The sequence below is a fragment of the Lipotes vexillifer genome, unplaced genomic scaffold (genome assembly GCF_000442215.2).
Source record: "Lipotes vexillifer unplaced genomic scaffold, Lipotes_vexillifer_v1.1 scaffold1569, whole genome shotgun sequence".
In the NCBI taxonomy this organism is placed as follows: domain Eukaryota; kingdom Metazoa; phylum Chordata; class Mammalia; order Artiodactyla; family Lipotidae; genus Lipotes; species Lipotes vexillifer.
Genome location: NW_006789285.1, coordinates 174,269 through 201,930, shown reverse-complemented (window position 1 = coordinate 201,930; position 27,662 = coordinate 174,269). Strand labels below are relative to the sequence as shown.

The window sequence follows — 27,662 nt, the reverse complement described above, 5'->3', positions numbered from 1 at the left end:
CTAGAGGTTAAAGTAAACAATTTTAATCTTTACGTAAGAGAGCTAAGCAACACAGGTGTATTCAAAATATTCAATTTCACAAGTACAGCCAGAATGATTATTGTTACTAATTATATATATATTATTTTATATGTGTGTGTATGTGTGTGTGTGTGTGTGTGTGTACATATATATATATATATATATATATATATATATATATGAAACTTACCACACCAAAGCTGTAGATGTCAGATTTGGCTGTTATTTCTCCTCTCAAAGCTTCTGGTGCCATATAAGCTGTTGTTCCCACAATTCTGCTTGTCAGGACAGTTTGGGCAAACTTCTCAGAAGCCCGTGCAAGCCCAAAGTCAGATATTTTGGCTGTAAAGTCTTCGTCTAGTAAGATATTTGCACTGAAAAAAAGTTTTTCTTTTCAAGCAAATCAAATCGTTCCTTAGGTAGGTGTATGAATGTTTGTATTTATACAGTATCCCACTTTATAATATACATCATAAAAGCCTGAAATTTGTGTAAGTAAATGAGAATTTCAGATTAAAGCTAAAGAGAAATAAAATTGTCTTCTTTTCCTTATTGTTTCTTGAGGGAAAATCTAAGGAGAATAAAAGTGAAATAAAACTGTTGATATTAGTGAGAGATATTTTTATTATTTCACAAATAATTTATTACAAGGTAACTTCCCTCGAAGTGTCCTAAAGCACCCTTCTTAATTCCTTCCCTAAAATATCCCAATGCATTTAAAAACAAATTTTCAACCAAAATTTCTTAATGATTTATTTCATTTCTTGGGGGGTATTATCTGAAATCTTTTGAAGAGGAAAGAATATGGCTAAAAGATCTTCATTCATTCATTTTATGCATGTGCTCCTACACTCATACTTTCATTCAACAAAACTTTATTGAGGACCCCCAATGGTTTATAGTATTTAAGCTCAGGGCTGCGCATGGGGGCTATCTTCGAATCTTATCTGTAACAAAGGTATAGGAATAATTTTTTAAAATCCAGTAAGTATTCATAATGGTGATATTAGGCACAAAATGCTGAGAGCACAACCATGTGTCTGGAAGAACTGCAGAAAATTCCAAGTAGAAGGTGAAAAGAGTGCATAGTCTTGAAGGATTGTTACAAGTTGAGGTTAAAAGAAGGAAAGAAAGGCATCTCAGACAAATGGAGCAACATGAACACAGTGATGAAAACGTAAAAACATATGATCAATTTGAAGAAACTGGTGTCAGTGGAACATGAGGAGAACTTGAACTTTATCCTGTGAGCAGCAGGATACCAGCTAATGGGTTCATAGTAGGGAACTGATGTTATCAGACTTGATTTTTAGGACCACAACCTGTCAGTATAGTAGTGCATAGATGAGAACTGGTACGGACTGGTTAAAGGATGACCAGGAAAGTTTGTAATAAAGCAAACAAGAGATAGAGTGTAAATAAAGGCTGGGGAGAAAAAGGAGGTGCAAATTTTGAGGCACACTCAATAGAACTTTGTAATTTGTATGATATGGGGAATGAGAAAGTCTTTAGCTTGGGAGACAGGATGAATACTGACTTCATTTGATTAGGAAAGAAATACAGAAGGAAGAACTTGGGTTGGAAGAGGAATGAGTGATTTCTGACATGTTGACTTAGGGGCTGCTGTGGGACATCTCGGTGGGGTGATTTGGTCTGTAAACACTGAAAATATAGGACTGGAGGCTAATGATACCGATTTGAGAGTTGCCCACATAGAGGTAGAAGTTAAAGTCAATATATCACTCAGCAAGAATATGTAGGATGAACCAAAGAGACGATGAGGTAAGAACACACCAACTGGAATACACCAATGTGTAAGGGATGGGAGATGGTGTCTCTTCTCTTATCTGAGGCCAGTCCTTCTACTTGGACTCCTTTCTACATTCTCAGGAACCTTATGCTATAAATTATCTCATTTCTCTCTTCTGTTCTATCACCTCCTTCTTCCTATAGACACAAAAACATGCTTTAGTCTCTGCCATCTTAAAAAAAAGCTTCCTGAATGACACACTGATTTCCAGTTATCCCTATTCATGGGCTAAACGTCTTATCAGACTGTCTATACTCACCTCTCAGTTCTCTCGCTCCCATTCTCTGCTCAACTACAACCTGAATTCTGACCCAATTACTACATGGAAGTAGGTCTCCATAAAGTCACTAATGACCTTCATGGCACTAATCAAATGCCTCATTTAAAAATTTTTTTTAAAATGCCATATTTTTCAGTCCTCATCCTGACCTCTAAAAAAGCAACTGACACTTTTGACTAGTCCTTCTTGGGAAACTCTCTTTCCTTGTTCCCAGGGATACCACACTCTCCTGGTTTTCAGCTTACTTGCAATACTTTCTTAGATTCCTTTTTAGACTCATTCTCTTCTACTTGGCCATTAAGTCTTGAAGTTCCTCAGGACTAAATCTTGGGAACTTTTCCTAATCTAGTTCTCTCTTAAAGTGAAGAGATAGCTCTTCACTTAACACCCATATGCAAGTAATACACAAATTGATGTCTTCAGCTCAGACTTCTTTCAGCTCCAACATGTACATCACACTGATAAACATCTCTACTCACTTCTGTATCTTAAAGGAACCTCTAACACAACATGCACAAAAGAGAACTCACATTTTCCACCCCCAACCTGGTCCTCTTTCAGTGCTTTCTCTGTAAGTGAATCATGTCACAATCATTCCAGAATTCAGTTCTGGAAGCCATAAATCCTGGTGTCACTCCTGATATGTCACTCTCCCTGACACCTCTGCAGCCAAGAATCAGCAAGACTTGCCATCTTAAGATCTCAAATCTGTTCACGTCTCTTCATATGAACTGCTACCACCAAGCCTTCTATGATAGGCTCCAAGCTACCCCTCCTTACAAACTGTTCTCTAAACTCAGGTCAAAGTGATCTTCTCAAAACTTAAATGTGGTGCCACATTCTTACTTACAATTTTTCAATGGCATCTGATTACACCTGTGATAAAATTAATGTCCTTATTTTGGTCTATTAGGTCCTACAGGGCTTAGCTCTCTGCCTACTTCCAATAATTTTATCGTACATCAATCACCCCTTGAATTTCCGCACTTCAGTCATTTATTTCACTTCCTGTAATTCTTCATGCTCTCACGTTCCCTTTCAACACTGGTCTCACATATGTGGTTCCTTCTTCCTAGAATGCTCTTTCCCCATTTTCTATGGCTGCCCTCAAACTGTGCCTACTTATCTCCTGTTCATTCTTTGGATCTCAGCTTAAATATCATTTCCTCAGGGAACTCTTCTTTATAGTAATACTATAGACTATACACTAAAGTTCAGTTATTATTTTGTGATTATTTGACTGCTGTCAGATGCTACAAATGCTACTTTTGCTAACTATACCATCTACAGTACCTATCATGTTGTAAGTGTTCAACTAATATTTGTTAACTAACTAAATACATAACAAGAAAGATAACTGAAATGCACCCATGGAGGATAAAAGTGATTCAGAAAAGAGCAGTGATCCAGAAAATAAGAAGGAAAATAATCTTGACATGGCAAAAATGGTCAAGAAGAACAGAAAAACATACTATTCTTTTTAAAAAGGTAAATTAGGATGAATGCTGGAAATAGGTCACTGGGTTTGAAATAAGGCAGATTACAGACATCCTTAGTGAGGAGAGCTTACATGGAGTGCTCCAGGTTAAGACGTGCACGTGAATAGTGAATAGAAAGAGTGAGAGAAAATTATTCTTTAAGACAGTTTTCCTAAAGCTTTGTAAAGGTAGCATTTACCTTTTAATATCTCTATGAATATGATGGTTTTCATGTAAATAACTGAGGCCATTAGCTGCATCCTGAGCAATCTTGCATCTTATGCACCAAGAGAGTGGTGGAGTATCATCCTTATGAAGTAAGAAACAAACCAATTAAAAAGAAAGAGGAGGATAAAAAAAAATCTACGAAAATATATAATATTTTTTCTAAGCAGCTACTGACAATTATATTACATTGCTAAGAATTTACAAATATCACTTTTTAAGTTGTTAAAAAATAATCTCTAAATAAGATCAAATTTGGATTAGTATTTCTTATTTAACAATAAAAATATATAAGAGCATCTTCAAAGTCTAGCCTTGACTGATATTTTTACATTTTAGATTATCACCTGCTAGGCAATTCCAGTTGTTTACATACCAACTGTATAGTTTTCACAGACCAGGAAAAATATTAAGACTAATACAGTTTAAATGATCCTGTCACAAAGTAAATATTAGTATTCCAACACAGAAACATAAAGCCTAACAATGTGATGAACAAACATCTTACCAAGCAAGACAGTCTGTCTAGCAATGAACCATTGGGCATGTAAACATACACTAAGCAGAGGTCATCTCCATCACTTGAGAAACCAAGTAGTTCTACTAAGTTTTCATGTTGACACCTGTGACAAATAATTTTCCACTCAAAATTATTATGATACATACATATATTTAGCCGTAGGTTATAAGTTATTCAATTTAGACCTTTAAAAAAAACAGCAAGAAATAATTATATGCTATATATCACTGTAATATGATACATATGCTTCTAACATCTTTATATATGTTTATTATAACTGCTTATAATTTTCTGCAAACAGTTCTCCTTTCAGTCCATATTAATCAACATTAGAAGTAAAACTCCTTTTGATTTTATAGCAAAAGCTCAATAATTCAGATCACTGGTACTTGTAATAGTTTGGTTAAGAACTAGGCTGATGTTTACCTTTGTTTTGTATAATTTTCAATGATAGCACAAACAAGATTTCAAGAAGTGTGTTGAAACTTGTATGACAATCCTTTCAAGAATTAGGGCTTCCCTGGTGGCGCAGTGGTTGAGAGTCTGCCTGCTAATGCAGGGGACGTGGGTTCGAGCCCTGGTCTGGGAGGATCCCGCATGCCACGGAGTGACTGGGCCCATGAGCCACAACTGCTGAGCCTGTGCTCCGCAGCGGGAGAGGCCGCGATGGTGAGAGGCCCGCGCACGGCGATGAAGAGTGGCCCCCGCTTGCCGCAGCTGGAGAGGGCCCTTGCACAGAGGAGTGAGAGGCCCGCGCACGGCGATGAAGAGTGGCCCCCGCTTGCCACAACTAGAGAAAGCCCTTGCACAGAAACGAAGACCCAACACAGCCAAATAAATAAATAAATAAACAAATGTGGGGTTTAAAAAAATAAGACTAATTTAAAATTAATCAATACAATCATAAACAGCATGTAAGTCAAATAGTAAAGCATAATTAAAAAAAAAAAAAGAATTCTTTAACACATCCAAAGCACTGATTTACAGACATCTGATTTTTAATTACATCTAATTTATATATTTTTTATCTTTAATCATGTCTGATTATTTACAACCTAATTTGAGTTTCTTCATATACTTGAGAGTAATAAAACTAAATAGAGCTGAAGTATAACAAAACTGCAGGCATCTGTGGCACAGTAGAAAGAAACCTGGGTTCAAAGTCCTAAGTTTAAAGTCCAGTTCTGCCACCTCCTGGAAATGTGACCTTTCACAAGTTAACAGCCTCACTGAGCCTCAGCAACTTTACCTGGTAAATGTGGATAATAATACGTATTACGTAACATGAATGCTGTGAGAATTAAATGAGCAAATATATATGAGAGCCCAGAAATATTTTATGAAGTGCAAATTAAGAGAGTAAATGCTCAATTTTCCACCAAATTGGCACATTTTAAAAATGAGTATGGCTTCCCTGGTGGCGCAGTGGTTGAGAGTCCGCCTGTCAATGCAGGGGACACAGGTTTGTGCCCCGGTCCGGGAAGATCCCACATGCCGCAGAGCGGCTGGGCCTGTGAGCCATGGCCGCTGAGCCTGCGTGTCCAGAGCCTGTGCTCCGCAATGGGAGAGGCCACAAGAGTGAGAGGCCCGCGTACCACAAAAAAAAAAAAAATGAGTAGATAACATTTGCTGAATTTACACTAAGAAGGCACTGCGGTAAGTTATTTACCTGCTTTGTTATATTTAATCCTTACAATAACTTAATGAAGTATTTCATTATTAAAATAATTATCCCATTTTACAGATGAGAAAACTAATGAACAGACAGTTAAGAAGCTTGGTTAAGTTAAGAATGAATAGACTTCGTCTTGCGAGAGCACTGGAATCACAACTAACTGCTGAACAATCAATGACAGGAAGACACTGGAATGCACCAAAAAAGATACCCCATGTCCAAAGACAAAGGAGAATCTGCAATGAGATGGTAGGAGGGGCGCAATCACAATATTATCAAATCCCATAACTGTTGGGTGGGTGACTCACAAACTGGAGAACACTTATAGCACAGATCCACCCAGTGGAGTGAAGGTTCTGAGCCCCATGTCAGGTTTCCCAACCTGGGGGGTCCGGCGACAGGAGGAGGAATTCCTAGAGAATCAGACTTTGAAGGCTAGCGGGATTTGACTCAGGACTTCAACAGGACTGGAGGAAACAGAGACTCCATTCTTGCAGGGCACACAAAAAGTAGTGTGCGCATCAGGACCCAGGGGGAAGGAGCAGTGACCCCATAGGAGACTGAACAAGACCTACCTGCTAGTGTTGGAGGGTCTCCTGCAGAGGCAGGGGGTGGCTATGGCTCACCATGAGGACAAGACACTGGCAGCAGGAGTTCTGGGAAGTACTCCTTGGCGTGAGCCCTCCCAGAGTCTGCCATTAGCCCCACCAAAGAGCTGGGTAGGCTCTAGTGCTGGGTCGCTGCAGGCCAAACAACCAACAGAGAGGGAATCCAGCCCCACACATCAGCAGACAAGCGGATTAAAGTTTTCCTGAGCTCTAACCACCACCAGTCCCTCCCATCAGGAAGCTTGCACAAGCCTCTTAGATAGCTTCATCCACCAGAGGGCAGACAGCAGAAGCAAGAAGAACTACAATTCTGCAGCCTGTGGAAGAAAAACCACATTCACAGAGAGACAGACAAAATCAAAAGGCAGAGGACTTTGTACCAGATGAAGGAACAAGATAAAACACCAGAAAAACAACTAAATGAAGTGGAGATAGGCAACCTTCCAGAAAAAAAATTCAGAATAATGATAGTGAAGATGATCCAGGACCTTGGAAAAAGAATGGAGGCAAAGATCGAAAAGATGCAAGAAATGTTTAACAAACAGCTAGAAAAATTGAAGAACAAACACCTAGAAGAATTAAAGAACAAACAAACAGAGATGAACAATACAATAACTGAAATGAAAACTACACTTGAAGGAATCAATAGCAGAATAACAGAGGCAGAAGAACGGATAAGTGACCTGGAAGACAGAATGGTGGAATTCACTGCCACAGAACAGAATAAAGAAAAAAGAATGAAAAGAAATGAAGACAGCCTAAGAGACCTTTGGGACAATATTAAATGCAACAACATTCGCATTATAGGGGTCCCAGAAGGAGAAGAGAGAGAGAAAGGACCTGAGAAAATATTTGAAGAGATTATAGTTGAAAACTTCCCTAACATGGGAAAGGAAATAGCCACCCAAGTCCAGGAAGCACAGACAGTCCCAGGAAGGATAAACCCAAGGAGAAACACGCCACGACACACTGTAATCAAACTGACAAAAAGTAAAGACAAAGAAAAATTATTCAAAGCAACAAGGGAAAAATGACAAATAACATACAAGGGAACTCCCATAAGGTTAACAGCTGACTTCTCAGCAGAAACTCTACAAGCCAGAAGGGAGTAGCACGATATATTTAAAGTGATGAAAGGGAAGAGCCTACAACCAAGATTACTCCACCTGGCAAGAATCTCATTCAGATTCAATGGAGAAATCAAAAGCTTTACAGACAAGCAAAAGCTAACAGAATTCAGCACCACCGAACCAGCTCTACAAAAAATGCTAAAGGAACTTCTCTAAGTGGGAAACACAAGAGAAGAAAAGGACCTACAAAAACAAACCATAACAATTACGAAAATGGTAATAGGAATGTACATATCGATAATTACCTTAAACGTGAATGGATTAAATGCTCCAACCAAAAGACACAGGCTTGAAGAATGTATACAAAAACAAGACCCATATATATGCTGTCTACAAGAGACTACGCTCTTCAGACCTAGGGACACACATAGACCAAAAGTGAGGGGATGGAGGAAGAAATTCCATGCAAATGGAAATCAAGAGAAAGCTGGTGTAGCAATACTCATATCAGATAAAATAGACTTTAAAATAAAGACTATTACAAGAAACAAGGACACTACATAATGATCAAGGGATCAATCCAAGAAGAAGATATAACAATTATAAGTATATATGCATCCAACCTAGGAGCACCTCAATACATAAGGCAACTGCTAACAGCTATAAAAGAGGAAATCGACAGTAACACAATAATAATGGGGGACTTTAACATCTCACATACACCAATGGACAGATCATCCAGACAGAAAATTAATAAGGAAACACAAGCTTTAAATGACACAATAGAACAGATAGATTTACTTGATATTTTAGGGCATTCCATCCAAAAAGAGCAGAATACACTTTCTTCTCAAGTGCACAGGGAATATTCTCCAAAATAGATCACATCTTGGGTCACAAATCAAGCCTCAGTACATATAAGAAAACTGAATTCATATCAAGCATCTTTTCTGACCACAATGCTATAAGATTAGAAATCAATTACAGGGAAAAAAATGTAAAAAACACAAACACGTGGAGGTTAAACAATACGTTATTAAATAACCAAGAGATCACTGAAGAAATCAGCATGGAAACCAAAAAATACCTAGAGACAAATTACAATGAAAACACGATGATCCAAAACCTATGGGATGCAGCAAAAGCAGTTCTAAGAAAGAAGTTTATAGCAATACAAGCCTACCTCAAGAAGCAAGAAAAATCTCAAATAAACAGTCTAACCTTACACCTAAAGGAACTAGAGAAAGAAGAACAAGCAAAACCCACAGTTAGTAGAAGGAAAGAAATCATAAAGATCAGAGCAGAAATAAATGAAATAGAAACAAAGAAAACAACAGCAAAGATCAATGAAACTAAAAACTGATTCTTTGAGAAGATAAACAAAATTGATAAACCATTAGCCAGACTCATCAAGAAAAAGAGGGAGAGGACTCAAATCAATAAAATTAGAAATGAAAAGGGAGAAGTTGCAAAGAACACCGCAGAAATACAAAGCATCCTAAGAGACTACTACAAGCAACTCTAGGCCAATAAAATGGACAACCTGGAAGAAATGGACAAATTCTTAGAAATGTATAACCCTCCAAGACTGAAACAGGAGGAAACAGAAAATATGAACAGACCAATCACAAGTAATGAAATTAAAACTGTAATTAAAAGTCTTCCAACAAACAAAAGTCCAGGACCAGACGGCTTCACAGGTGAATGCTATCAAACATTTATAGAAGAGCTAACACCCATCCTTCTCAAACTCTTCCAAAAAATTTCAGAGGAAGGAACACTCCCAAACTCATTCAATGAGGCCACCATCACCCTGATACCAAAACCAGACAAAGATACTACAAAAAAAGAAAATTACAGACCAATATCACTGATGAATATAGATGCAAAAATCCTCAATAAAATACTAGCAAACAGAATCCAACAACACATTAAAAGGATCATACACCATGATCAAGTGGGATTTATCCCAGGGATGAAAGGATTCTTCAATATATGCAAATCAATGAATGTGATACACCATATTAACTAACTGAAGAAGAAAAACCATATGATCTCTCAATAGATGCAGAAAAAGCTTCTGAAAAAATTCAACATCCATTTATGATAAAAACTCTCCAGAAAGTGTGCATAGAGGGAACCTACCACAACATAATAAAGGCTGTATATGACAAACCCACAGCAAACATAATTCTCAATGGTGAAAAACTGAAAGCATTTCCTCTAAGATCAGGAACAAGACAAGGACGTCTACTCTCGCCACTATTATTCAACATAGTTTTGGAAGTCCTAGCCATGGCAATCAGAGAAGAAAAAGAAGTAAATGGAATACAAATTGGAAAAGAAGAAGTAAAACTGTCACTGTTTGCAGATGACATGATACTATACATAGAGAATCCTAAAGATGCCACCGGAAAACTACTAGAGCTAATCAATGAATTTGGTAAAGTTGTAGGATACACAATTAATGCACAGTAATCTCTTGCTTTCCTATACACTAACAACAAAAGATCAGAAAGAGAAATTAAGGAAACACTCCCAGTTACCATTGCAACAAAAAGAATAAAATATCTAGGAATAAACCTACCTAGGGAGACAAAAGACCTGTATGCAGAAAACTATAAGACACTGATGAAAGAAAACCAGGATGACACAAACAGATGGAGAGATATACCATGTTCTTGGATTGGAAGAATCAATATTTTGAAGATGAGTATACTACCCAAAGCAATTTACAGATTCAATACAATCCCTATCAAATTATCAGTGGCATTTTTTACATAACTAGAACAAAAAATCTTAAAATTTGTATGGAGACACAAAGGACCCTGAATAGCCAAAGCAGTCTTGAGGGAAAAAAAGGGAATCAGATGCCCTGACTTCAGACTATACTACAAAGCTACAGTAATCAATACAATATGGTACTGGCACAAAAACAGAAATATAGATCAATCATACAGGATAGAAAGCCCAGAGATAAACCCACGTACCTATGGTCACATACTCTATGACAAAGGAGGCAACAACATACAATGGAGAAAAGACAGTCTCTTCAATAATTGGTGCTGAGAAAACTGGGCAGCTACATGTAAAAGAACGAAATTAGAACACTCCCTAACACCATACACAAAAATAAACTCAAAATGGATTTGAGACCTAAATGTAAGACTGGACATTATAAAACTCTTGGAGGAAAACATAGGAAGAACACTCTGACATAAATCACAGCAAGATCTTTTTTGACCCACCTCCTACAGTAATGGAAATTAAAACAAAAATAAACAAATGAGACCTAATGAAACTTAAAAGCTTTTTCAAAGCAAAGGAAACTACAAACAAGAAAAAAGACAACCCTCAGAATGGGAGCAAGTATTTGCAAATGAATCAACCGACAAAGGATTAATCTCCAAAATATATAAACAGCTCATGCAGCTCAATATTAAAAAAAACAAACAACTAATCCAAAAATGGGCAGAAGACCTAAAGAGACATTTCTCCAAGGAAGATATACAGATAGCCAAGAAGCACATGAAAAGCTGCTCAACATCACTAATTTTTAGAGAAATGCAAATCAAAACTACAATGAGGTATCACCTCACACCAGTTAGAATGGGCAACATCAGAAAATCTACAAACAACAAATGCTGGAGAGGGTGTGGAGAAAAGGGAACCCTCTTGCACTGTTGGTGGGAATGTAAATTGATACAGCCACTATGGAGAACAGTATGGAGGTTCCTTAAAAAACTAAAAATAGAATTATCATATGTCACAGCAATCCCACTACTGGGCATATACCTAGAGAAAACCATAATTCAAAAAGACACATGCACCCCAATGATCATTGCAGCACTATTTACAATAGCCAGGTCATGGAAGCAACCTAAATGCCCAATGACAGATGAATGGATAAAGAAGATGTGGTACATATATACAATGGAATATTACTCAGTCATAAAAAGGAAGAGATGTGGATGTAGAGATGTGAGATGGATCTAGAGGCTGTCATACAGATTGAAGTAAGTCAGAAATTGAAGAACAAATATCGTATATTAACGCATATATGTGGAACCTAGAAAAATGGTACAGATGAACTGGTTTGCAGAACAGAAATAGAGATACAGATGTAGAGAACAAACGTATGAACACCAAGGAGGGGAAAGTGGAGGGGGGTGGGTAGTGGTGGTGGAATGAATTGGGAGATTCGGATTGACATATATACACTAATATGCATAAAATAGATAACTAATAAGAACCTGCTGTATAAAAAAATAAATTAAATTAAATTTAAAAAAAAAGAATGAATAGACAGGTAGGAAACTTGGCCAAGGTTATTTTGCTAGCAAGGTCCAGAGATTGGTACTTATAAAAAAATAGCAGTAATATTTAATGGTGGTGAGGTAGCAGTGAAGTCTGAAATTGTAATAAATTGGTGGTAGAAGTATAAATTATCATAACTTATCTACAAAGCCATTTGGACAAATACTTAGAAAGTCTTTAAAAAGTTCATGCATTCGGAACCAGTAATTCTTCTTCTAGGACTGTGTCCAGATGAAATAAGCAGATTTGTATTTAAAGGTTTATGTACAAAGAGATTGAAAGGAGCTTTAATAGGTAATATTGAAAATTAGAAACAAACCTAGAAGGGTAATGTTAAATAAAATATAATCCTTATATATGCTAGAATTTTATACAATAATTTTAAATGTTTTAAAATTATTTTTAATGACATGGGGAAAACGCTACACACTCATCATGAAGCAAGTACATCAAAATACTAGCAGTGGTTATCTCTGAGTGATATATTTAAGAGATGACTTTTATTATTTAAAAATATTTTCCTGATTATCTATTTTGAACACTTTACTTTTAGGAGGGGTTAGGGGTATGAAGAACAAATCCTGAACAGAAGGCTTTTTAGTTTTTTCAGTGTGTATTATTTTTACTGTGAATGAATTAATTCCAGTCTATTCTTTCTTTCTTGAAGTTAAGCAACTAGAATTGTTGATTTATAGCAATGGGTCTAATGAGAATAAATTGGTAAATCTCATTAAGGATTTAGATCAAAAGCTCAAGTTTTGGAGTCAGACAGATCCGGATTTGAAATCCACATATTTATTGTTTATGTGGCCTTGGGCAAAGTTTTTAATGTTTCTAAATCTCAGTGGAAAAAAATGTATGGGGCTTCCCTGGTGGCGCAGTGGTTGAGAGTCCGCCTGCCGATGCAGGGGACACGGGTTTGTGCCCCGGTCTGGGAAGATCCCATGTGCCGCGGAGCGGCTGGGCCCGTGAGCCATGGCCGCTGAGCCTGCGCGTCCGGAGCCTGTGCTCCGCAACGGGAGAGGCCACAACAGTGAGAGGCCCGCGTAATTATATCTACAATTTATCTCTTGTGAACTTTGGGAGCAGAAAACACAATAATGGAAGTTAGTTGAAATTCCATGTAATTTTCCCATGATTTAGAATAACGACTGCTGTTTAATCTACACACATACGAAAGAGTATATGTAGTCACAGAATTGTGGAGTCAAAGTTCTTTTAAGTTCTCTAAACTATTTTAATTTACATATTTGAAAATATCACTAGCTCATGGCACACTCTAGGTAAGAAACAGGTCCCTTACTCCTTGTCCTGCTTTTTTCCACAGTACCGCACTGCCAGATTAACTTACTTTGCCATTACTTTTATTTCTTGATCAAACTGTTGTTTCAGTTCTTCAGTACTAATGTCAACCATCTGAAAAAATAAAATAATATACAGTATAATACAATACAATAACCCCAAGTCTCCTAAAGCTAAAAGGGGCACACAAGATCGTCTGGCTGATTCTGCTTTCTTTAAAATAGTAAGGCATCATTCTCCCCATTTTATAGAACAACTGAGAACTAGAAATATTATCAATTTGCTCAAGGTCTCATGGCTGGTGAGTGGAAGGAAGAAAACCTTATAAACCATGTAACTACATAAACCTCACTGAGTCATTGTGGGAACAAAATGAAATAATATGAGACTTCACTGCATAAACATTCTGGAAAAAAATTCAATGTAATAGAAAACATAAGCAAATTTGAAGGCAAAAAGAAAAACAAGACCTGCAAAAGTATTTGCAACATATATGACAGACGGTGACTATTGTAAAAATATGTATTGTATTGGTATTTTTAGAATATAATAATAGATTTAAAATATAACAAATCAATAAGTAAATGGTAAACACTCTAATAGAAATGGGAACAAAGGACATAGATAAGAATTAGAAAAAATTTTTCTTATTGTATATTTTCTTTTTTTTTGGCGGGGGGTACATGGGCCTCTCACTGTTGTCGCCTCTCCCGCTGTGGAGCACAGGCTCCGGACGTGCAGGCTCAGCGGCCATGGCTCACGGGCCCAGCCGCTCTGCGGCATGTGGGATCTTCCCGGACCAGGGCACGAACCGGTGTCCCCTGTAAAGGCTGGCGGACTCTCAACCACTGCGCCACTAGGGAAGCCCATTGTATATTTTCTAAACTTTATTTTTAAATGAGAAAAGTAATACAAGGAAGCTATTTTTATAAAACTTTTTTAGAATCTTACCATTTTAATATTGATCATGCATGAAGCACTGTGTAGAGTTCAGCTTCTCTATTTTGTGAATCTCCCCAAATTATATGTATAATTGTATGTATGTGTATATAACTACATTTTTTATAGGGACAGAGTCCATAGCTTTCAACAAATTTTTAAATGTCAAGAACTGCAAGCTTAGAATGATGTTTATTTAAAGAAAATACACGCTGAAATCATATATTTCCTAAAGATTAATTTAAAATTTATTATATAGCACACTAAGAAGCAACTCTTCCTCTAATTCTTTGTCTTCCTGAAAGTATAACTTACTGCTGCAAGCTTCTTCACTGCTACAGTCCTGTTGTTCACATAACCTTTATACACAACTCCAAATCCTCCCTCTCCCATCTTGTTACCACCGACAGAAATGGGTCGTTCATCAAAGTTATTTGTGACATCCTTCAATTCATAAAATGAAAAACTGTGAAAACCTATAATGTCAATAGAATAAGAAAAAAAGGGCTTCAGTAAAAAAGAAACTGGTTTTAATAACTTCAGTATTTTCTCAATTTGGATATTTCATACATATGCAAATATTTACAAATATTCTCAAGGTTTACCTTGAGAATTCTGTTTGGTGGTCCTCCACTTAAAACTCTAGTCATTTATTTTCTTTATAAAATGACCCTTTTAAGTTATGTAAATATTTACTTTTTTTTTTCATAGCTTCTGTGGTTGTTCATAGGTCCTATTGCCTCTACTCACTTATAACACTGACTAATACAATGAAGATGGTGCTTAATAAATCAGGGGAAAAGAACAACACAAAAGAGCTATTACCAGACTGCACAAACAAAAGGAGAGATAGATTTTAAAGCAGTGATGGTCTTAATAACAAACCCACTAGTGTAAAGCACTGCAAATGTTACTTACGTCTATCAGTAACTTCTAAACTTCTATTTTCTGGACACGAGGAGTCAGGTGGCATATAGTTCTGTTCAGTATTCTCATCAGATATCACAGATGTCCTGTCTTTGCCATAGAGGGGCATATGTTTCTGCTGAACTGTTACAGTAACTTTAGAAGGCAGTGTATTAACAGTTTTGGGAACAGCATCTAAGAAATGAAATAAGATACAAGTTGTCATTCCATTAGAAAAAGTGTTTGTGAAAAAGTTAAATTAGGAACTTGGTTCACTTAACATCATTCCAGTTTCTACACATTAGCCCCACATTTTCACAGCACTACACAAGAAGCTACCTAGTAAGAATTTGTAAATTTTGATAAGGATGGGTAAGGCAGTGTTTCCAAAAAGTGGTTCATAAGCCACCTGCAACAGAAGGACTGAAGCAGTTGTTTAAAAACTTAGATCCTGAACCTAATTCAAGAATTCTGATAATGAGGTCTAGAGTAGAGCCTGGGAAGCTACATGTTTAACAAGAACTCCAGGCGATTCTTATGCCCTCTGAAGGGTGAGTACCACTGGTGTACATGGCATCAAAGGGAGAAAAAGTAGCTTATGAGGAAGGCAACTAGACACCAGCCCACTGGAACACAATGTAAGGAATTCACGATCACAGAGTCCCATCAGAGTGGAAGTTGAGGGTGAAAAAAAGCAAGAGTTTTTTCTCATCATTCTAAACTTATTGGCACAAAACCACCTGACTTTAATGGTGGGATCAGACTCAATCCTGAAGCCTCCATTTCCTTAGCAGCAAGTCTGAAGTGTCTGGCGTGCTTGCCTAAGAGTTGGGGAGAGTTGAAAGAATGAAAAGGAGTCTTAAATGTAAGGCTCATCTACTATGAGAAAAAAGTAAGAGTCAGAAGAAATGTTCCTATTTCTGCTACTTGTCTTTCCACCCTAATTATTGATACCTTAGACATGCTCAGTTTACCTGGTAGCAAAAGACTTGCAGGGGCAAAAAACTCATTTTGGACCAAAAGATCCACGAGATCACCAACTGTGCAATTTGTGGTGCCCCAGTCAAAGAGTAATTCACAAGTGGGACTTTTTCCAGTTTGAAGTAATGCTTCAAATCTCCTTAAAGTAAGTAAAAGAGAAACAAGATTAGTATGTAAACAGAGTTAACATGTAAATAGGAATTATTCCCCCCAGCAGCCCCCCCGACCCCCCGTCTAGCCCCGAGCACTTCCTACAATACAGCAAGAGAATCAGTAAGAATTACAGAGAACAGGAAAGATAGGCAGAAGGAAAAAAGATGCTGAAGATGATGATAAGTTGACAGACACTGTGTACTTACAGTGGGCTACAGGATGCACACACATGAACCCATTTAACTCTCCAAAACACTATGAATATCATACTAATTTACCAAAGAGGAAGCGTGAGAGGTAAAGTAAGCAGCCTACAGCCACACTGTCAATAAACTGCATATAAATTGAGATTCAAATTCAGATCTCACTTGACAGAAGGGTATACTCTCAACCTACTAAGCTATATTACTTCCCTACATGACATACTCACTCTGTTAGCCATATGATTTTTAATAAACCAGCCTGCTTAAAGAAATAGAATATATACAAACTTGGAGAATTATGCCAAGTTAAGAAATAGTTTTATTTCTATAGTTAAGAAATATAGTTCTTAACTATATTTCAGTTAAATTGAGGGAAAAACACAGAGCAGTTTTTCATTCAAAATTTCTTTAATAACTAGTTTTGAAAGTAACATTTAAAGACTTGAACAACTTGGCTTTTCCTGAAATTTTTTTATTTCAAAAAATTTCAAACCTACAGAAAAGTTGAAAGAATAATACCATGAACAGCCATCTGCTCTTCATCTAGATTCACCAAATGACCAATGGATAACATTTTGCCATGTTTGTGCTCTCACCCTCTCCATCTCTGTATCTGTGTGCTCACTTTACAGAGTGTAGGTCGGATGCCTTGTAGAATTCACACAGTCTAGATTTGTCTGACTACTCTCTCACAATTAAATTCAGGTGAAAACCTGTTGGTAAGAACACTACAGAGATGACAATGTGTCCTTTTCACTGCATCACATCTGGAGGCACATAATCGCAGTTTGTACCATTATTGACGGCACCAGTTTGATTACTTGGTTGAGGAGGTGTACGTCAGATTTTTTCTCTATAAAACTACCTTTCCCCTTTGCAATTCATAAATAACCTGTGGATAATACTTTGAAATCGTGTGCGTATCTTGTTCACCAACACCCTTTCGCCTTGTGATTTTAGCACTCGCTGATGAGCCCTCCGTAATCAATTACTCACTGGTAGTTGTAAATTGGTAACTTTTTAGTTCTATCATTCTTTCAATAATTATTTGCTGCCATTATTCTGTAAAGAAGAGTCTTTTCTCCTCACTACCACTCCCTCGACTATGTTCTCAAAGTTTTAGATAGTTAATATCAACAAACTGTCTATAAAAATGGTTTTCAAGGTTTAAACTTAAGTTTCTTCCAAGTAATTTAAGATGCTCATCCTTCATATGAGAAAACGTTTCCTGAAAGGACTAGTATGGGAACTAAGGCTTCAGGTTTTTTTCAGGTTAATGTTGAAAATCACAAATAAATTTCTTTTCCCCCTGCTTCCAAAGACAGATTTTGACATAGGTTTGGGCTGAAATAACTGACAAAAATAAAATGTGTACTTATATCTTACACTTAATCAAGCAGAGACAAATAGAAGATGGAAACTATCTGAAGATAGTGTTGAAAAATCCTGGCTAAGAACTAAGAAGTCTATTCATAGATGTGTACATGTACAAGCAACTTTAAAATCTCACATTTGAAGAATTCCTAAAATATACTGTTAAAGTGAATTAGAGACTCACACACTTTTAGGCTCCAGAATTTTACTACAGATTCTTAAAATATTCTTATGTTACTTCAATCTGGAAATGACAGGTATGAGGCAGAGTGAACTAGGCTCAGCTTGCCAAACAGAAATTTAGAGTAAAAGTTGGAATCTTGATTTTAACCTCAAAAACTTATTTGCAATATCACAATATTGACCTAGCTGATATACTGGAGAATGAAGCAAAAATTGCAAAAAAAAAAAAAAAAAAAAGGTTGTGTGTGACTTATTACCATTATCTCCCCTAGAGAGAGGTTTATTTTCTGAACTGCAGCAGTAGACAGTATTTGTACCTATCAATCATTCTAGATTGTGATGTAAGAATTTAAAAAGAATTTTACATGTTACCTTATGTGAAACTGATTGTATCTATCATCACCAGATGGTTTTTTAATAGCAATTGCTAACTTCTTCCATCCTTCTTGAGGATCAATAAAATCTGACAGCTTTCTAATTAGTCCAAGATTGAGGCAGCGCACATATGTTGATGCTGTTATGGGTTTGTTCATCTTTTATTCCTAAAATACGGAAGATTCTCATTAAAATTTTACAGTAGCTTTAGCGTTGACATCTGTAAGCTTACACATCACACTTTGCTCTAACTTATGAAATGTTGGGGACACATTACACCATAATAAAGGGACACTCCGAAGCCAGGTAGTTGCTATTTTCATCTTTCTCCATCTCTAAATATCAATTAAAAAATTACAGGATTATTTTTGTTCCGGCACCAACATTTTCCAAGTGAAATTTACACAAGGGAGCAAAAAGTTTACTTTTTCAGAAAAATTCATGTAAACATATTCAGGAATCAAATCTATTAAGAAAAAAGTTTTCAATTTAAAATATTTTTCTCAGTCTGTATTTATTTACTATTAAACATTTATATAACACTCTTTGGTGGAAGTGAAAACAAATGTCTTGAAATAATTTGTACAGCATTAAAAGATATGGTCTATCCACTGACTTTTTACATAACATATTCTTCCTTGGTACAGCCACAATTTCTGAATCCATCAGATCTGCCTGATCACAATTCATTCCCTACTAAGGCAAACCCTGTGGTTTACCACCTAACTACTCTCTAGACAGAACTTTTATTTCCTCAGTCCCCCTTTTCTTCTGCTACTCCACCCTGGAGAGCTGTAGCTGGGGATAAATCTCACAGTTTTACTTGTACACCAGCACTGCTGAATACAGCTGTGGAGAACCAGGTAACTGAGCAGACTGGTATAAATACAAATTTAGGGGACCCTTTTCCTTCGGGCCTTCAACACTGCTGTTAGTCCTTTCACTTGTCTTTGCTCATCCTCCTTGGTGACTATTTCACACCTTTAGCTCTGTCCACGTGGTTTTATTTGATCTCCATCTCCCTCATTCTCAGCAGGTGGTCACCTTTCCTTCTAATTAATCAAAACAAATAGATTTAGATATTCTTCTGTCAATTACTCTCCTGCTCCCCTACATATTTTTATTTTTAAAGTGTAATATAACTAATTTTTGGAATAAAGAATAGATTCATGTGGTATGAAATTCAGATGTTATAGAAGTGTAAGAAGCAAAAAGTCTCCCTGTGTCTTGTGCCTCTTATATTAGCATTCTCTTCTCTTTGGCCTTCTTTGACCACAGCTAGGTAGGTCCATCTACTCTCAACTTAATTATCTTTCATCACTGCACAATGTATTTGTAATCATATATTTATTTGTTTAGTTGTTTACTAATGGTCTCCCCCATTAGACTACAAGCTCCATGAATTCAGGGTCTGTGCTCATTTTATTCACTAATATGTAACTAATTACTAGTGCTTTGTAGATATTGGTGTTGTTAAGGGTTAGGAATGAATGAATTTCTTGCCCAGGACCATGCTAGTTGGTTTATATATTTCACTTAATCCTCACAGTGACTAAGGCAGTTTTACCATCTCTATTTCACAAAAGTCGTAAGTGAAAGAGCTAGGTCTTGAACCATATCTGACTCCAAAATTCATGCCATATGTCCCTGTTTCTCTAACTCAATGCATTGTTCATGTCATTCTCTTTTCTAGAAAGACCAGTCCTTTCATTCATTCATAAACTCAATAAACATATATGTCAGGCTTTGTGCTAAGTGATGGGAGCTACAGAGAAGAGAAAAATCTTTGTTTTCAAGCTTCTCAGTCTAGCAGGGGGTGCAAACAATTACAATGAGAATAAATGTTACAAGAAGGGTGAGCAGAGTGTTAATGGGGCCCAGAGAAGGAGCACAAAGGGAGGCAGTCTGAAGGAGGTATGCCAAGACAGATTTGGGAGGTGAGAGGTTGCAGGAATAGCATGGGAGAGCATGGGTTAGGCTAAGGCATGTAATTTGTTAGGGCTGGACCACAGGACGCATGTCATTAAAAGATGAGATTGGAGAGGTAGGCAGGACCAAGTCATCATGTGCCTCGTATTCTATGACAAGGGATTTAAACTTTATACTAGAAGTTACAGGGGAGCCAATGCTGGATTTTAAGGAAAAGTGGTATGTGATCTTATGTGGTTAAGTGGATTCCTGTGGATGAAACACTGAAGGAATGTATATTAAGGCAAAGAGAACAGTTTGAAAATTTTGCAATAATCTAGAAATGAAAGCCTGAAGAAAGAAGTATACAGTTGGGTAATGAGGAAGAAAAAACTCCAAAGGTTTAGGAGGCCAAATCAAAGTAATTTCAGGATATTAGAGGGAAAGGAGACTGAGGGAAACAAAGAAGCTGATTCCTGGCTTTCTCAGCTTGGGTAATTATGTAGATGATAGAGGAAATAATGTGTTCAGTCCTGGTCATGTTAAATGTGAAATATCTACCTCTGGCACCACCTAGGGGAGTTGGCACTAAGTAGCTCAATATATGGTCTGGAGCTTAGGAGACAGGTTCAGGAATACTCATATATTCATACATGAATAGTTGGTTGAAACAACAAGAAATATGAGCCTGCCTATTAGGAATATATAGAATGTGAAGGAACGAAGGGAAAAAAAGAAACTTTTAAAAGTACTGATAAGTTGTGGAGGTAAGCAGAGAACCAGGACAGTAGAATACCAGAGATTTCTAGAATTAGCCATAGGTTGGTATAAAAGACTCAGAGAGATCGAATAAATACTGATGGGTAAACAGAAGGCCTTTGGGTGACTTAAGAACTGTTTCAGTGGAGTAATGAGTGCATGGTAGAAATGCATTTTCCAGGAAGCCTGGCTATGAAGGGAAGGAGAAAGGAAGAAAGGATGAAAGAAAGAAAAAAAAAGGGAAGAAAAATAGCAGCTCTCAAACTATGTACCCTTTACACGCTTAAAAATTGCTGTGGACTCCAAAGAGCTTTTGTTTATGTTGGTTATATTGCCAATATTTACCATATTAGAAACTGACACTGAGAAATTGAAAAATAACTTATTCATTAATTCATTTTAAATAATAATAAATGTACTACATGTTAGCATACATATTTTAATAAAAACTATATTTCCCCCCAAAATATGAGTGAATTTTTTTTACAGTTTTGCAAATCTCTTTAATTTTTAGCTTAATAGAAGACAGCTGGATTCTAATATCTGCTTCTGCATTCAGCCTGCGGCAATGTATCATTTGGGTTAATGTATATGAAGAAAGTCCAGGTTCACACAGACATACAGTTGGAAAGGGAGCAGTATTTTAACAGCCATTTCACAAAGTAGTATTTTTCTTTGACGCTATACTAAAACTTGATAAGTGACAATTTCCTGAAAGTTAGCTGCAGTGTGGAATCTGAAACCATATCAATGAACTTTGTCACATTAAAATCCATTGCACTCTGAATGAATCTTTTACCCATGTGTGATTTTGACCTTACGAACCTCTTGAAAGAGACTCAGAGACCCCAACCACCCTCTGGGAACTGCTGGTTTAAGGTTTGTTTTAAGACAAAACTTGGTTGAAGATATGAAATGGATAGTAAACAGAGGTGAAGGGGTCAACCCTGAATAGAAGAAAACCTCTTCTTCTGAATCTAACAGGAGAGAAGCAGAGGTTTGGATACAGATATATTTGAAGCAAGAGGGAGAATTCCTATACAATGTTATTTTCTCTGTGAAGCAGGAGGTGAGGTCATCCAGGGCTAGGTTAAGAATCGCTCAAGCACCTTGAGGGCCACCTGGTAAATGCCTACCATTCCTTCGAGCTCAACACAAAAGGCACTATTGGCTTTTCCTGACAGTCATCTCTTTTGCTCCAAACTGTCACCTGGTTATTCTTCTATTATAACAATTATCATATTTTATTATTTATTGGTCTGCCTTCTCTCCTAGATGGTGTGCTCTCCTGGACCCAACCAAATTCAGCTTTAGCAGCTGCTCAGAATATTTGTGCTGAATGCTAAAAGGCTGATTTTTTAAATTAAGAAATCACATCTGCCTATAGATTTTACAGTTGCTACATTCACACTACTTTTTCTTATTTACTTATATTTCTCTCCATTGTTAAGAAGTACAGTGTGACTGACAAAGCTAGTAAAGGTAGAACTGCTTAGTAATCCTAAAAGCTAGAGCTAAAATACAAAGAATTGAGAATAAGAGCAGTCTATCTGAAGACCAGGGATAAATTCTGTAACTCTCCTGCATCCAGATTTCTAACAAAGGTGATAGCGTAGGGATGCCAGAAAAGGAAGGCCTTCTAACAACTCCTTATATTTAAGTCTGGAAGTTCTAAACTTCAGAATTTAAAATGTTACTTAAAACATACATCCATCTATCACCACCAACACATATTTGGAAGAACATACACCAAAATATTAACCGTGGTTATCGCCTGATGGTGATTTATATGGAGGTTTTGTTTTCATTTACTTTTCTGCATTTTCTATAATGAAAATAAATGATATGTGCAGAAAAAAATTGAAAAGTGTTGCCTCTTTCAAAGTATTCAAGATTTTACTTTAGTACATTTAGGATTAATAGAAGTGGAACAGGATATACTGCTTACAAATAAATAAATATATTCATGACTATTTTCTCATACCATTAATTCTCATGGTAAAGAAAAACCATTCACATTTTCACACTAGACAACTCAGCCAAGAATATGAGGTAAGGTGATCATTGATAAATAATACTAAAACGAGTATCTGCTTGTGGAACCCAGTGCCTTCCCACCTGCATGCACATTCTCAAACAAAGTACAGTTCAAAATAGAAATTCAAAAAATTCTGATGAGGTGCATTAATAAAGTTTTAAGATTGTGTTTCACTAACAGTCTGATCAGAAGAAGAGAGTGTAGAGGGGTGTATGGAAGATGGACTTTGAGGTTGCCTGGGCCTGAGTTCTGATGTAGCTCTTCCACAAGCCAACTGTGACCAGGGTCAATAACTCAGTTTCTCTGGACTTCGGTTTCTTCATCTGAAAAACAGAGATGGTCTTACCTAAGAGTTGCTGTATAGATTTTAAATTAACAAATGCCTAATGCTATCAATAATAAGTGATCAAAGAAAATGTAGCAATGACTATTGTATGGCAGAAGTTATTCTTATGTCACATTTAAAAAAAAAGAAATGTGCAGAATTATATTTAAGCTCAATTTTCAGAATAGCAGTGAAGGACAACTGAAAGAATGGAACTAAGAGGTCTGAGAACATAGCTAAGCTTTTCATGGTGAGTGTTATTTTATCAAGCATAGTATCTTTAAAATGCTTATAACCTTCCTAAAATACATCATCTACGCATGCTTTCTTAAGCAAAATATTCTAGATATTTTTGGACAACTCAATATCATCATTAAGAACAAAATCTCATGATACCTTCTAGACCTAAATAAATTATATAGGGCTGCCCTTCTTAAATAGGATATGTGCTGGTATTCCATAAGTTAAACATCACATACTATTCTCAAACATTGATTTATCTCAATGGTAAGTATTTAAACATTTTGGATATATTTTTTAAAAGCCAAAATATTATACATTCATCAAATATTTACTGAGTCTCTAGTTTGTGCTGGATATTGATCCAGGTCCCTGGAGATAAAGCATAAGTTAAGTAAGAAAAAAAAACTGAATTCATGGATCTTATATTCTAATAGAGAAAGACAGGTAATAAGCATTTGCTTTATAGTGCATTAGATGGTGCCAAGTGGAATGGAAAAAAAATAAACTGAGAAAGGGTTTTAATTTTAAATAGGGTGGTCAAAGTAGCCCTCAATAAGAAGGTGCCGTTTGATTAAAGGTTTGAAGGAATGAGAAAGCTAGCCACTGGGATATCTGTGGGAAAGGTTTCTGGGCAAAAGAAATCGTAAATGCAAGGGTCTGGAGTGAGTCCACTGAAAAACAGCAAGGAGACAGTAAGACTGGAGAAGAAAGGGCAGGAAAGTAGAATAGATGAGAGAGGTAATGGGGCCAGGTCTCCTCGGGCCCTTATAGCCTTTGGATTGACTTTATCTTCTGAGGGAGATGAAAGGACAGTGGAGGTTTTGAGAAGAGGAGAGACACACTCTATACTCATGTCTTAAAAGGACACTGGGGACTGCTGCTGAGAATAAAGGATATTAAAGTAAGGGCAGAGAAGCAGGAAGAGACCAATTAGTTCAGTACATCAATAATCCAGGTGGAGGCGCTGGAGGCTTGGATCGGAGAGGTAGCAAAGAAGGTAGAAGTCCTAGGATGATGGATATTTTCTGAGGTAAAGCACACAGGATCCTGTGTGCTGATGTGAAGGGTGAGAAGATGGCACCTTTACTGAGATGGAGAAGCCTGTGGCAGGAGCGAGTTTAGCCTGGAAGCTCAGGAGCTCTGTTTGGACAGGTCGGAAGCAAACTTCAAATGAATGTTTAGTGTGCAAACAGAAGAATTAAGGAAATCTGAACTTTCTGACATATCTCTTCAAGGATTACCCCCAGAAAGGAAAAGGGCAATTCTGAATATTCTCCGCTTAGGGCTCCTTGGGCAGACACGTTTTTGAGGCACTAAGAGAGCCATTTGTTCCCATTCTAAATGGCTAAAATGCTTTCTGAGGTCTGCTTTTCAGCCCTTCGTTCCCTCTCTTATTTCCAGGCTGTCTGTACACTTTTCCCATCTGATAAGATACTGACAACCCCGCTCCACTTTCCAAGTTCCTGGAAGCCTGACAGACAAGCTAATTAGAATCTTGCCGGGGCTTCGGAATGCTTTCCACGCGGCGAGCATCTCCGCCGTGTGCTGGTCTTACTTCCTGGTTCTCAGGAAAAGATATTTCATTTCGTAAACGGGTTCTCGGAACACACCGCCCGGGAGTTGAGAAATTCCAGGCACGGTCTGACCGAGCCACCAGGTGACGTCTCTTCTCGCTCCACGGTCCTCCACAGGTACCACTAACTTTCTGATCCCCAGGGAGCCACCCACGTCTTCATCCTGGAGCAATTGCTGCCCACGCAACCTACTTCCTCTCTACCTTTTCTCACTTGGGCTGAAGATAGGCGATTTTCCTTCCGAACCGTCCCTCCACAACCCTGGGGCAGAGGGGCCGAGGCCTGGACGCGGACCTCGGACACCTCGCTGAGAAGGTGGCGCGCACGGCCGGAATCCCTTACCTGCCCAGGCGCGGGGAGTGCGGGGCGGGCGGGGCGCCTCGGGGCTGAGCCAGCGGTCGAGGAACCCGGGCCCTAGGGACGGCTGGGGCAGGCACAACCCGTCAGGCCCCGCCCATGACCGTCCCGTCCCCACCCGCGTCCCGCCCTCTTCCTCTTTGTGCCTCCAGGCGGCTCCACAGCGTGAGAAATTACGGGCCTCTTTTAAAGCTCTTCTTTAAGTGGGAGCCTGGCCCTTTAAATAGTGCGTGTCGGGAGGCTATTTTAAAGCTTCCGGTCATGCGCACAGCGTAGTGCAGAGGAATACCTTCAACTGGACGTGAGGTAGGCCGGGTTGAGTTTCTTGCGCCAAGTGGGGCTTGTGTATGGGTCGATGACAAGATAGGCATTGGGACCCTGCCCCTTTGTCCCCAAGAGGAGGGCGACCTGAGCTAGTATCGCGCCTTGGGGTAGGCGGGGCTGGGGGAGGAGAAGAAGCCGGTGGAGCTGCTGGCTGTGTCCGGGCTACTTTTGAATGCGCCGGAAGGCTACGCAGCAGGGGACGTTAGTCCTGCTGGTTGGTGGCAGAAGTAGGAAGTAGGAGTGAGTTAGGCGGAGCAACGGCAGTGGAAGGAACTGGAGGCGCTACTGGCCTCCTTTTTTTAAACACCCTCCCAGACTCTGCCCTTAGCCAGCATTTCCCTAGCTTCGGGTACTACCCCCTCTCTGCCCCGCAAGCTCTTCAACGCATCTGTTGCCTGGGAACACTGCACGTGTGTGCTTAACTCCACGTGGGTTCCTTGGCTGCCTTTCAGCACGCTTCCACTCTTACTGAGATGCTTGGTTGTAATAATTCCCTTATCACTGTATTCTCCTCAAGTTGTTCTGCCTATGCCACTAGCTTAGAATGTCTTCATATCTAAGATCCTTTTACTGGGTAAAGAGTAGGTCATTATTCTTTCCAAGGCCAATCCAGCAGCTGAGCTTTTGATCACGTCTCATTGCTTTCCAACTCTTCTAACTCTTCATCAGATTCATCCTGCGCAGTGCTGTCAGTCATCTTACTAAAACATCTTTTTGGATTGTGTCATTTTCCTATTCAAACACCTCCAGTGGCCATCCATTGACCACTCAGTGGATTCTAAGTCCCTGACAAGGTGTTCAGTATCTTACCTTGTTCGGCACTAATCCAGCTGTATTTTCCAGAACTGTACTAGAAAACACTTTCTCCTACTGCTCTGTATCTGGGCTCTTCAGTTTTCTCTAACACATTGCATATGTTGTTTGTGCATCACTTATGATAGGTCTTTGCCTCATTTCTGTCTCCTGAACTGTTTTGAAGACTTGGCCACTTCTTGCATTATGCCTTTACTGATTATTCTAGACAACAGTGATTTTTTCTTTCTTCCTTTTCACTCTTACAGCTCTTTATTTGTACTAGCTGTTTCGTTTATTCAACAATCAGTATTGATTATGTGCCTACTATGTGCTTGACACTGTTCTAATTGTGAGATAATCAGTGAATAAGGCTGACAGGGTTCTTGTTCTCATGGAGCAAACATTCTAATTGGGGGAGGTATACAATAAATAGTGAAGAAAATTATTAGACAGAAATGCTATTCAGAAAATTAAATAGGATTTTGTGAAAAATAGTGGCTTGCTGGTTCCTTTGGATTATTGGTCAAGGAAGACCTCTTTGAGGATGTTATTGAGGAAGTACTGATGTAATCAACAGGAACAGTTGGCACAAAGGAACTGAAGAAAGCCAGTGAAGCTGGATTATAGTGGATAATGGGAAAAAGGTACAAGATAAATTTGGAGAATAGACAGAGTCCAGGATCTTAGAAGTCTTCGGAAGCCAGGGTAAGTAATTTGGATTTTATTATAAATGTGATTAGAGGGTTTAAAAAGGGGTCGTGATATGATTTAATTTACCCTTTAAATCATCATTCTGGCTACTCTGTGGAGAACGGACTATAGTGGACTAGTAATAGAAGCAGAGATTAGAGACCTTCACAGTGTATAAGAATTTCTGGAATGGACGTCCTAAAGTAGAGGTGACAAAAGGACAGCAGGA

At 38.0% G+C, this 27,662-nt stretch overlaps 2 protein-coding genes across 4 annotated transcripts in view; one reads left to right on the top strand and one right to left on the bottom strand.

The window, feature by feature from the left end:
* The window catches only part of IRAK4 (interleukin 1 receptor associated kinase 4), a 30,298-nt gene extending 4,619 nt beyond the window's left edge, over window positions 1–25,679 (bottom strand). Inside the window, exons 1-9 of one of the 3 annotated variants that reach the window (XM_007462449.1) lie at window positions 25,610–25,679; window positions 18,418–18,587; window positions 16,126–16,271; window positions 15,164–15,346; window positions 14,561–14,721; window positions 13,356–13,420; window positions 4,323–4,437; window positions 3,789–3,898; window positions 212–395 (exon numbers count right to left, since the gene is read on the bottom strand). In XM_007462449.1, coding sequence (XP_007462511.1) covers window positions 212–395; window positions 3,789–3,898; window positions 4,323–4,437; window positions 13,356–13,420; window positions 14,561–14,721; window positions 15,164–15,346; window positions 16,126–16,271; window positions 18,418–18,578 — 1,125 coding nt within the window. In that variant the 5' untranslated portion in view covers window positions 18,579–18,587; window positions 25,610–25,679. The remainder of the gene's footprint in view (window positions 1–211; window positions 396–3,788; window positions 3,899–4,322; window positions 4,438–13,355; window positions 13,421–14,560; window positions 14,722–15,163; window positions 15,347–16,125; window positions 16,272–18,417; window positions 18,588–25,609) is intronic. The other 2 variants (XM_007462450.1, XM_007462451.1) reach the window with 2 other exon arrangements.
* A 197-nt stretch (window positions 25,680–25,876) lies between these two features.
* Window positions 25,877–27,662, top strand: part of PUS7L (pseudouridine synthase 7 like) — a 28,496-nt gene continuing 26,710 nt past the window's right edge. The window contains exon 1 of the mRNA XM_007462448.1: window positions 25,877–25,930. The gene's annotated coding sequence lies outside the window, so the exon portion shown is untranslated. The remainder of the gene's footprint in view (window positions 25,931–27,662) is intronic.